This window comes from Notothenia coriiceps, unplaced genomic scaffold, assembly GCF_000735185.1.
Source record: "Notothenia coriiceps isolate Sejong01 unplaced genomic scaffold, NC01 NC01_scaffold00001720, whole genome shotgun sequence".
Taxonomy (NCBI): Eukaryota; Metazoa; Chordata; class Actinopteri; order Perciformes; family Nototheniidae; genus Notothenia; species Notothenia coriiceps.
The window spans coordinates 1-11,984 of record NW_011334421.1 but is presented as its reverse complement, the minus strand read 5'-3'; the positions used below and the strand labels follow the sequence as shown (position 1 = coordinate 11,984).

General features: G+C 40.4%; 1 protein-coding gene across 1 annotated transcript; it reads right to left on the bottom strand.

The window, feature by feature from the left end:
• Window positions 1-4,305: 4,305 nt before the first annotated feature.
• grk7a (G protein-coupled receptor kinase 7a) lies at window positions 4,306-10,179 on the bottom strand. The gene is made up of 4 exons (XM_010792127.1): window positions 9,583-10,179; window positions 7,390-7,845; window positions 5,059-5,339; window positions 4,306-4,645 (listed from the first exon to the last, which is right to left on the bottom strand). The coding sequence occupies exons 1-4, from the start codon at window positions 10,177-10,179 to the stop codon at window positions 4,306-4,308; spliced, it is 1,674 nt and encodes a 557-aa protein (XP_010790429.1).
• Between the last annotated feature and the right edge of the window lie 1,805 nt (window positions 10,180-11,984).

The window sequence follows — 11,984 nt, the reverse complement described above, 5'->3', positions numbered from 1 at the left end:
TTAGGTCCGGGCGATGGAGTCCGTCGTTATAACTGGAGATCAAGGAATGCAGCGAAACGCAGACTTGGTTCGCCTGCTGTAGTATTAGCTAAATAAATTATGTTGAACAAGGCTTATTAAGCTGAACATCGCCACAATTGTTCTGCTATGTATCGGTACTTATTTTCTTAACGTGTGAATGACAAGCATTAAGAATAACAAAATATAGCTAATTCTCTTGCAGATTGTCTCATTTGATTATGAATGTAACGTTTATATAGGGGAACTACACTGTTAGCAGTAACTTGGTATGCATGTATTTCATGTTAGCTTAGCTTCTTAGCCTGAGCTAGCTCTGTTTACTTCCAGTTCGGAGGGAGCAGGTCCCGCCTCGGCTCCGCCTCTTTGCCCTTATTTTGAACAGGCGGGATTAGACTCTGACGTCGCTGTTCGTGGCCGACTCCGCCTACTAAGGGCTTCTTGGCAACTCTGCAGAATCCTATGGGTGACGTCACGGACACTACGTCCATTTATATATACAGTCTATGGCTGACGCCAACAGGCAGGAACAGGGAGAAAGAACACTGAGAGCACAGCAGCCAAGGTTACAGGTGCCTGTGCTCAGTCAGTACAGTATGAACTGATAAACTGGGTCAAAGTTATGGGCTTTGGGAAATATTTCTCCAACAATAACGTCACGAGTTTGTATCTTTCAGTGTTGAGGTGGAAACCGTTAGATTATGTGTCTTTACGATCATAAACGATGTGTTGGATGTGCAGCTAGGATAAGTAATAAGGGAGCTAAGAGTGATTTTCGGTGCAGTAATAGGTTAGAATTTTTAGCTCGGGGCTAATTCAGAGGGTCAGTGTTAGCATTGTGTGTTTATTTTGAAAAAGAAAATGAAAAAGATCAGTTAAATTATTTTTTTCCGTTATATGGATATAAAATATTCATAGTTTATAAAATATTAAGGTTCCTTAGACGTTGTTTCCTGCAAATGAAGCGATTTCGGCCCCGGAACCGGGTCCGTGGGGCTTAAGAGTTACATTCCACCATCGTGTGCGAGGAAAATCAATCTCAGCTTCTGAGATCTTTTCCCAGTGGCTCACATGATATTGTGGACAGTGTCATTTTTTCGTTTTTTTAGTGTACATTTATTTAAAAACGTTAATTTGAAGATATAGATAATCAATAAAAAAAATAGAATCAAGTAATAAATGATGATTTATTAGACATTTGGTGAACAGGGGGGGAGTCAGCAGCAGTGTCAGCAGCAGCAGTCACGAGAGATAATCTCTGGAGGTTTAGCTGCAGCATGAATCCATCGTAGGCCCCCTTCATCTCTCGTTGTCCTTGAGCTACAACACTGTGCACAAGTGGTGCTAAAGGGAAATACCAATACCAAAATAAAGGGGTAAATGTTGGAGTGTATCTGTCTATGTGTTAATGTGTCCTGTCCAATTATTGTTAATTCCCCGAACTTCTACACTAAACTCCACGTTACATTAAGATGCATACAAGTCCATGTGTATTGCATTAATGTACATCTTTGGGAATATATATCTGTACATTAAATATTGTTTTGCGCTAACCTTGCTCAAATTTTGCACATTTCTGCACAAAACCTGCCTCTTGTAAATCTGCACAGCTTTATATTGGTATATTGTTGATATTCTATTGCACAGTCATTTTCATATTCTCTTTATGTTTCTTCTATTTAAAAATTTTTAAAAAAATGTTTTATATATATATGATTTATTTTCTTATTGCAATTTTGTTCTTTCTATATTTTTGACTTTACATATTCTGTAATTCTGTGAAGCTGCCAAAAATGTTGAAACTTCATAGTCCTATTGTATTTTTAGTTTCTTGTAAATAATGCAAGATATGTATTGTTGGGGAGATATGTTCCTAGGCCCATAACTTTGGTCCAGTTGATCAGTTTGTACTGCCCTCAGTGAGCACAGGCCTGCGACCTTGGCTGCTGTGCTCTCAGTGTTCTGTCTCCCTGTTCCTGCCTGTTGGCGTCAGCTGATTGAGGTGTTTTGGTTTTATCTTGTTATGCACAATGTGGATTCTTCTCTCAGAACCAGCTAAATACATGGGTCTGGGGTAGAGATCTTCAGAATTGGTTTGGCACGCCGCTGTGTCAACTCGTGGCTCAGCACGTCTTGTGAATTCTCCGGCCGAAGCTCCAAATAAAACGTCAGTCTTAATTGTTGTATTGCTATGTTAATCCTGCACTAATACACCAACATTCTACATGAAAACCTACATGGAAAAAAATTGTAACATTTCTAATTCAGATTTTAAGATTTGCCAAAGAAAAAAAAAAAAGTTACATGCAATTGGATCACTTTGCAGCAAGCATTTATTTGATATAATTCATACAGCATTCTTTCTATATAAACCCCACTAAATGTGGAAATGTGAAACATCTCCCAGCTCAGCACTGCAGCTGCACTGAAAGAACTGAAACATTGACTTTAATTAAAGTATTATGTCAACAGATTTCACATAACTATATTAGGTTAGTTGAAAGGAATACTATTAAGTTTAAAGAAAAAATATTAGGTTCAACTTAAAAGTATTGCTTTCAACTAACCTAATACAGTTATGTGAAATGAGTCAAGTCAACGTGTCTTCACTGGCCTGGGAGCGCCTTGGGATCCCCCAGTCAGAGCTGGTTGAAGTGGCCAGGGAAAGGAAAGTGTGGGGCTCTGCTGGAACTGCTGCCTCCGCGACCCAACCACGGATAAGCGGGAGAAGATGAGTGGATGGATGGTTTCAGTTTTTACATTGTGAGATTTGCTCAGAGCATCACTCAGCTTTCGGATTTTAAGCTGATTTAAGCAAAGAAGTCGCAAGGATAACACAGGTTATCGCCTTATCAGCTAAGAAGTGAACTCTCCAATTCGCGGCCGCCTACAGGACGGGCTGGCTGTGGTCAGAATCCTGAGAGCGGATTAATGCAGCTGATATTTTTAGGTTTTACTCCAGAGCCCTCAGAAACTCTTTCTGCTTATATAAAGCCCTGAGAACATGTAGGAAACATTTGGGAATTGTTTCTCGGAAACTGGAAGTAAATTCAGACTGCTGCTTTACATGTCACACTCCTATAGTATCAACGCCTCTCATAAATATATTTACAAGAACATGTATCATATATTTTTTTTTTTAAATCTTAATAACAATAGCTTTAAAAACTCAACACAGTTTGAGATCTGGACATTTAAAAATAGTTACCCTGAGACAAGTAAAACAAGACTTACAAGGATTTTCTTTTCTCTCTAACCCGAGTCTCTACTCAGCTTAATGATCCCGAGTCTTTTTCAGGATCATTCTAGTCTGAATGATTCACACTCGTCTCAAACTAAATAAAACGCTCTGAAGCAGGGCTGCAACTATCGATTATCAAAGTAGTTGGCGTTTATTTTTCTGTCGATTTCCTTACGGTTGCACCTCTACCCTGAAGTGTCACAGTGTTTTAGGGGCAACCTGTACATTCCTGGTACAGGAACTTATTCTCCAACTCCTCTACATTTTCCTCCTGCACACATTTTTTAGGGCTAAAACGTCCCCATGTCTCACTAAGTTGAGCCTCATAGCACCAACAGTAGAGGGAATCAGTGAAGAGCTCGAAATTGTTTTCTTACTAATAAATACTATATTTTAGATGACTTACTTATTTGCCCTGTGCATAGATAGATAGATACTTCTTTTCTTATATACAATACATACAATTGTTTTTTAAAAAAAGCAAAAATAAACGACCACTTTGATGTCAATGCAGTGGTCAATCTTAATTATGAGGTTTAGGATCAAAAAAGTGTAATATTAAATAGTAAAACTCTCTTTGCCATGTTCTTAATCAGCACTTTTCACTGTGTAAACAGTGAACAGGGGGGGGGGGGCGCCTTGAAATACTGAAATCTTTACACAATCGACTTGAGTATACTAAAAGATATTTCGGCATGTTGGTTCAAATTTGTTCAAATTATGTAATCTAACACTATAGTCCTTAATAAAGGGTTGTGAAAATGACTTCTAGCAGTCAACATGGTTGCATGTCTACATCTTTAGACATTTAGAAGCAGTGAACCACAGAGATCAAAATAAGTCATCACATCCTCCGTATTTTACCGAACATTGCCTGGATAGCATTGCCTCTAAACATTGAGCATCCCTTAAAAGAAAGGGATGGTACATATTTCTCAACAAAGACGCACACCTCTTTCTGGATCCATCCATCAATGTTGGTGTGCATCTGACTGAGAGACAAACAGATTACTGATTGTTATAACTCGTATACGACATCGAACATCTCACAGCAATATACACGTGCCCGACTTCTTCTCGTCATCGGGGTCTCCTCCGCCCGCTTTTCTGTTGGGGTCGTTGAGCTCGTCAAACAGTTTAGTCTCGATCATCTCCGTCTGCCATTGAATGGGTACAGCGCCTGTGCTGAACTCCTTGAAGAACTTATTGTCATTGGCGTCAAACTCTATGCCCTTGATCTCGGAGAATTCTGCGATGTCGTCGGTGTCCTTGGCGTAGACGACGTTGGGCTTGGGCACCCATGGAGGGTCCACCAGCCCGGCCTCCAGACGGGGGAAGTTGATGTTCTTGAACCACTCGTGCTTCCTGGGATCCTCCATGTTGTTCCTGGTAAGAAAGTAAAAAGTATTCTTTCAGACTGAATCAAGAACACTGGCTGCACGGGTTTAGACAACATGTTGGTTAAGGTTTAGATTTAGTTTATGTGGTAGAGTCTAGAATCTTGAGCTCACTGCTTAACCATCTTGTGAAGTTATCGCAAATCGAGACACCATCTAGACACAATTTGTGTTCTTTTTCCTCTTACTAAACCAGTTCATTCATTCATTGTTATTCCCATCTCTGATCCTTAACACCCATTACAGCGGATCAAAAACGTTTAAATCTTAAATGATATGTGTAACTGATTTCCGGTTTCTTTTTTAGAAAAATATACAGTTACAAAAATTACAATTGACTGAAAACTTGAAACACACACAAACAGCATGTGGCTTGCCTAAAAGGGTAGAAGAACCTCTTACTTAATGCCCAGGCGCTCCTCAATCTTCTTCTTGAGGAACTGCTGGATGACGTCCTTGGTGGGAGCATCGAAGCACTTGTGCTCCCACTTTGGTTCCTCGTTCTGGATACGGCGCTGTACCTCCTCCTTCTCCACCTTCTCTTTCTTGCTCTCTGGCCCTTTGAAAGGTGTGTAGCCAGCCACCATCTCGTAGATACTGCAGCCCAGGGCCCACCAGTCCACTGATGTCCTATATGGAGTTTTGGTCAGGAGCTCAGGGGCCATGTAGGCTCCAGTACCAGCCTGAAGGAGATGGGGACGATTGAATATGAATCTGTACATTCTTTTAATACATGTTTTCCTTGTTGGCCAAGAGACTAGACAGCATGTTGTGCCTATAGGTCTTGTGGAAGGAAAGACTTCTAAACAAAACTTTGAGCCATGCCCTTCGTAGGTCCCCATGGACAAGTGTTGCACAGTATTATAGCCTGGGTAACTGAAAGCTTTATTCTATTGTTTCTTTCTCTCTGTGTAACTTTCACCTTTCCCTTCTTGGATTGTAGACCCGCTGGACCCCCCCGCCCACACCTCACCCCTCCCTCTCCATGTATGACCTCACCTGCAGCCCTAATCCTAATGATAAGCCTAGTACCTGTCAAGAGTCATGTGCGTCTTTACATTGACAGAGCTGCCCAGCCTCTTATATAAAGCCTGGCCATTTCTGGAGGCTACATCCACCAATATAAATAAGGAAGATCCAGACAACACGTAGCCATGCCTCTGTCAGTAATGCACACACACTACAAACTGGCATGGAGCCAAGAACTCAACCTTTGCTACTAAAAATACATATTTTCTAAAGAGATCCATAGGTTTCTGGTCTTTGTATTTTGATGATTGTTAGCATTTGACACAGCATCATTCAACATCTCTTGCACCTTTTTTTAAAAATGTGCATGGTACTTCAAGATCTGGCCTTTACTTCAACTACAAGAATCCCTACTGTGAGATTAGTGAAGGCATGATGCTTTACTGACACATTCTTAACCCTTTAAGTCCTTGTACTTACTTCCATGTTCCCTATGCAAATGATTAAAAACTTTTTCTGGTGGCTTTTTGGAACTGTGTTCTGTTAGGGTTACTCAACCCTGCACAAAATGGTTATCCTACACACTCTGGTCACTTAAAGGGGCAAAACTCTACTATGCGTAATCATCAAGATTATTCTGATCCTATTTGCAAGGAACTGATCCCATTTTTGCGAGGTCAAAGTCAACGTGTTTGCAAACTAACATGTCTTAACATATTCAGCTTTTACCTGGATCTGTCAGTGTAATCAGGGACAGACTTGTGTAATGCCCACTAAGAAGATTAGGGGCCCAAAGCCAGCCTTGCCTGTAGGAGGTGAGCCCAGTCACTTTGGCTGGTGGAGGAGCATCAGAGTACTGGATAATGAGCTTACTAGACTTTCATGGAGACGAGAGCTTACTCTTTGCTACGGCAAGTAAGTCCTAAAGGAACCCTGATGCAAAATGTGGCATATTTTTTCAGGTCATTTGTAGGCTTTGTCAGTCCTGACAAATGTTTAGAGCTCAGTGATCAATGTCATCATGGTGTTTTGTTAATGACAACCTTTTTTTAGGCACATTGTGGAGAAATCCTCAGTTAGAAGCATCGGGTGTAACATCAAACTGAACTCAATGATGACATGAGAACTGTGTCATGAAGTATTGCAGGCTACAGGCTTAAAAAAGTGTTCTGGTCAAAAACTACGCTCAGCTGAGGCAACTCTCTCAAGGTAACGTTTTTGAGGGAAACTGGTATTTGTAGAGTGCTAGTTTAAATATAATTGGTCCACTAATGTCTACGACCTAGTCCCTACACAAAATTGTGGCCTATAAATTGCCAGGCTATAATCTGACTGCTAAAGGATCAAATGAGTTATATAATGGCTTCAGAGACTCATTGCACAGATCTTTGAGCAATCCGGTAATCCCTGTCCGGATTTAAAGTAAAAACCCTACGAAGTCTAAGCCTGAGCTCAGTTTTTGACTCCAACTTGACTAAGAAAGGTACAGACATGAGTATGTGTTTTCTTAAACCTCAACCATAGAGGATGATGTCATCAAACTATTGTTGGTTTAAAGATCTGATACATGTAACAGAATCAGGGAAGAGTCATTGCCTGCACTTTGGTGTATGCAACTTCAAAGACTTTGAAAAAAAAAAAAGCACCCATGAGGGTTCACAATCTTGCTATGATTCCCATTATCATGTTAGCAATGCTAATGAGTACTCCAAACTGGAATTGCCATTCAACCAGTGTTTTATAACCAGTTTTGTTTGTACTCACCATCTGGGTGATGGTCTTCTCTGGAACAATCTCTACAGCCAGACCCAAATCCGAAAGTCGGCACTGACCAAAGCTATCCAGCAACACATTTTCCGGCTTCATGTCACGGTATATGACATTCATTTCGTGCAAATGCATAATCCCGGTGGTGATTTGCGCTGTGTAGTGGATGATGCGCTTCATCTCGATGCCCTTGTCCGCACCCCTGCCATCATAGCCTATGTTGTAAATGTGGTACCTGAGGTCTCCTCCATTCATCAGGGTCATGACAAGGCACAGGTGGGTCTTGGTGTCATAGGCGTAGCCCAAGTTGACCAGAAACAGACTGTTAACCTTCTCCAGGATCTGCTTCTCTAACAGGGCCATCTTCTCACCACCCTTCTTCTTCAGTCGCTTTTTACATAACTTCTTGCAGGCATACATCTGGCCTGTGTTCTTCACCTGAACAGCACACACCTGAGAAAGACAGATGAGTTGTTAAAAAGGACCTATGTTATAATCAATGCCCAAGAATGTATCTTTTGATTGATCAGGAGGCTGTGGCTTGTTCTCTGTTTTAAAGGGGGGATGGAGATAAAGCTCCCTAAATAAACTAAAAGAATACCTATAAATCATCAATGTATGTCATCACAAATGTCATGATCCACAATTGATATTATTACAAATAATGCCCAATAACACTGATTTAGAATCATTGGTTGGATTAAAACTGCTTCAAGAAGTCAACCAAACCTGAACCTTGCCAGCTTTAAATCTTGGTAACCAGGGTTCGAGTTATGTGGGAGTCAATGGGAGCTGGCTCCCACAAGGAGGGCCTGAGCTCCCACAGATGCAGTGAAATCATACATCTTTGGGGGTCGCTAATACATTACCAACAACCATTATTTTAATCACAAATAATGCATGTGTCAATGTAATGAGTATTATTTACGTTAACGAGGTAAATAGGCTAAAAGAAAAACATGTTTTCGAAAAGAACTACGCATCTCTTGAATGACAATATGCCTAGACTGCACCTCCAAGGTGCGCAATACATTATTGCACAATCTATGCCTGTGAGCGTGCTGCGTGAGCCGAGATGATGTGTTATGTGGTGTGCGTAGTTGAAGCTTTTCATATTTAAGTTTGTAGCAAGTAGAGGGCTGCTGCTGTGTGTGTGTGTGTGTGTGTGTGTGTGTGTGTGTGTGTGTGTGTGTGTGTGTGTGTGTGTGTGTGTGTGTGTGTGTGTGTGTGTGTGTGTGTGTGTGTGACCCCCATAGAGCTCAGTTTATAACTCAAACCCTGTTGGTAACTATGTGCAACCTATCTTATCTTAACATTTACTAACGGTTTCAATCATTCCCTGTAAATAGAGGATAAGGTTTATCCACTATATTGCACTATTGAGCAAGTTACATTAATAACAAAAAATTGGTTGTCCATTACGATATACAACATTATACGGTAAAAACATTACCGTAATAAAATTAAATGTCTCACCAACTTATGTTGGTTTGCATTCTCAAGCTTATTGCTAAGAGGTTGAGTCAGATAAGAGGTTCCTCAAGGCTCGATTCTGGGTTCCCTGTGCCTCTGATTTTCTTCAAACATCTCTTATCCATTGTGAATATTTTAAAGGCTTTTTTATACAATCTACTGTCATATTTGTGTCTGAATTTAAAAACTAGATCTTGTTATTGATAAGACAATAAAATCAAGTAGTATTTAAACCATGTTAGTTCTATAAACGCAAGACCACTATTTTTCTTCATTGTGGCTTTGCATTTGTCACTTCATGAAACGTTAGCCATGATTTTTAAGGTTCAAGAGGTGCTTGTATGTCTCATGACTTCATGGCCACCTTCAGACTAGGTAATTCCTCATGATTATGTTAGGTGTAATCACCTTGCCTACAATATCCTTCCTTACGCTTTAAAGCAAATAGACAACTTCAGCTTAGGGATTTTCTTAAGAAAAGATCAACACTGGCTGACCACAATTCTTGAAGCACACATTTGTATCTCCTTTCTTATCTTTTCTAATATATTATTTAAAACATTATGAAAACACACATTTTGGACCTGAAAACACCATCTTATTCAACAACTGGGAGAGCTATGCAACTAAAAGCAGGTTAAAATATAAAATATTTGCCTTAACACATATTTCAAAAGACTTCTAGAGAAGTATATGTAGAAGAGTTTGCATGCTTACCTCTCCGAAGCCTCCTTTGCCAAGAGTTCTGAACTCATAGAAGTATTTGTCACTGATGGGCTGTTTCTCGTACTCTTTCCATTGAAGGAATTTATCAAAGAATGGGCTGTCCTGGTAATCTGTGAAGGGTTTGTTTTTCAAAAACTCTCTTACACCATCCTGGACTGTGCCTTTCATCACCTCTTCAAACGTGGCATCTGTCACAGCCTTGAATTTGTCCGCAGGTTCCCCGGTAAGAAAGGTTAGGAAACTCTTGGAATCAGCCTTGCAATAATTTGTCAGGATGTTTTGACGTGCCTTGTCTTTTGGAGGACCTTCACTCAGATCCCAGTCGTAAAGCTCATCCAGAAAATCAGCAGCAATCTTAAACTCAGGGTTATTTACCAAATAATCACGAAAGAATTTTTTGCCGATAGGCTGCCTTTCACAAAGCGATGAAAAATCCTTTTCGAGGGAGGTTCTCACTGCAGCACATACCTCAGGCTTGGGGAGAGCCAAGCTGCGGCGGCGCTTTTTCATCTCCTTGTCATCACCACCCTGGGCTTTTAGGTAGGCCGTGTTGGCCACCAAGTTATCCAGTCCCCCCATGTCACACATCTTGGCGGCTGTTAGTGGTCTGCTCCCCCTAAGTGACTGGGTTCTTCAACGGTTCCCCACGGATACCCTAAGTGTCTTACAGAATGTGCGTGAGTGCAATTAGCTCCAGAGCCAGCGAGCAAATGAGCCCCTTCATCCAGACTACCTGCAAACCTAAGACACACTGACACACCCAGTAATTACTCATTTAGAATTAAAGACCAGGGAGGGATTTTGGCTTAAGGATCTTTGTATGGACTATTCAAGGATGCTGTGCACGGAAAGGGAATCGTAAGCGGGCTCTGTCCTAAGAGGCTTTGTAGCCCTCTATATTTGTTCATGGTGCTCAGTAGTCTCTAACAGTGGTCCACTGGCTTCTTTGACTATGCATTTCATGGTGGGAGAGTTAAAGATGCAGAAAATTCAAGATATAGACACCTTTAACACAATTGTCATTACAGTTTTTGTAGGGTACTCTTTTTAACGTTGAGAAATACTTTGGTTTACACAGGATATCGTACCATTTGATTAGATAATAATGTTGTCTTTGGAGCCTTGAGCAGAATAATGATGAAATATTTTAACTGAGAAAGTCAATGTGGTAAAGATCTACGGTATGGCATCATCATCTTTTTCACTTTCCTCCTCACAGTCTAAACAGAGCAGATACTCCTAATCCGTCTGCAAAGTGACAACCGCCTTACAATAACTAAATCTAGTCTTGACAGCCACTTACAATCCCTACAACACAAGTCAGCAGACACCCATTTACACACACATACAATGTGCCACCCGCTCATAATGCTTGATAAACATTCCCACACACAATCATATAGTTAATGTTTGAAGCAATTTGGGATTCATCATATTGCCCAAGGACCCTTGGACATGTGGCGGGATCAAACTCAAACAAAAGTATAAGCCTTTGATAAATGGTCATTTGGGTGCACACATATTCCTAGGACAACCCGATATCACGGCAAGACGTGAACATGTGACGATTTACCATGCTGGGAGACGTGAATATGTCACGATTTCGTCCCTTCAAACTTGACAGTTACACGGTATTGTTAACCCATGTTAACCAGTGGAGAAATAACCGGAAATGCCAAGCAAATGCTACCCCGACGTAATGATTTATTTTTTAATAGTCACACTCGATTACGCCTTTTTTCTTGTTGCCTCAGCTGGTCGACACCTCTTTTAGCAGAAACAAAGGCTGTGTTAAATCGATGTTAATCCATGCATGTGGATGTGGAACCGGAAACAGACGTAGGCAAGATCCTCAGCTCGATGATTGGATGGTTTAGCCGCAATGCATGCAGGGAGTTGGTGTTTATGTGATGTGAAATCTGAAAACGTTTTTTAAAAATAAAATAATACTTTATTTCGAGTGTGCTTGCTTTTTTTTCTCTGAAAGTCATCACATAACGGCATTGTAATACACGGTTCGGCTGCATTAAATATTACATATCTGCCATAGTTCTCTATTTATAGAGCCCTGCTGAGAAGACTTCTAGACAAACAGGAACAACTGCCGCCAAAACTGAGTGACGTGGATCATAAATATATAAGCAATTAAACAACATCTTACATTTATTTTCACACAATACGTCTCCTTGCAGTATCAACACTAATTCGGCTGACTGTAATATTTGATCCAATTTGTAGATAGGCTGTATTTACACCATAACGGTGCACAGCTGATATAAAAGGAGTTGTAGTTTTTAAAGATATTACTGATTTTCTTTGAATATAAGAATGTAAATACTGAGTTGAGAGAATATAGCAATATGCTGTAAAATTATGTGAAAAACATGAATAAA

Coding starts and splice junctions, on each gene's coding strand:
- grk7a (XM_010792127.1), bottom strand. CDS start 10,179: ATGTGTGACATGGGGGGACTGGATAACTTGGTGGCCAACACGGCCTAC. Junction 7,846..9,582: donor GCAAAGGAGGCTTCGGAGAG/GTAAGCATGCAA, acceptor TGTCTTTCTCAG/GTGTGTGCTGTTCAGGTGAA. Junction 4,646..5,058: donor GAGGAGCGCCTGGGCATTAA/GTAAGAGGTTCT, acceptor CTTTCTTACCAG/GAACAACATGGAGGATCCCA.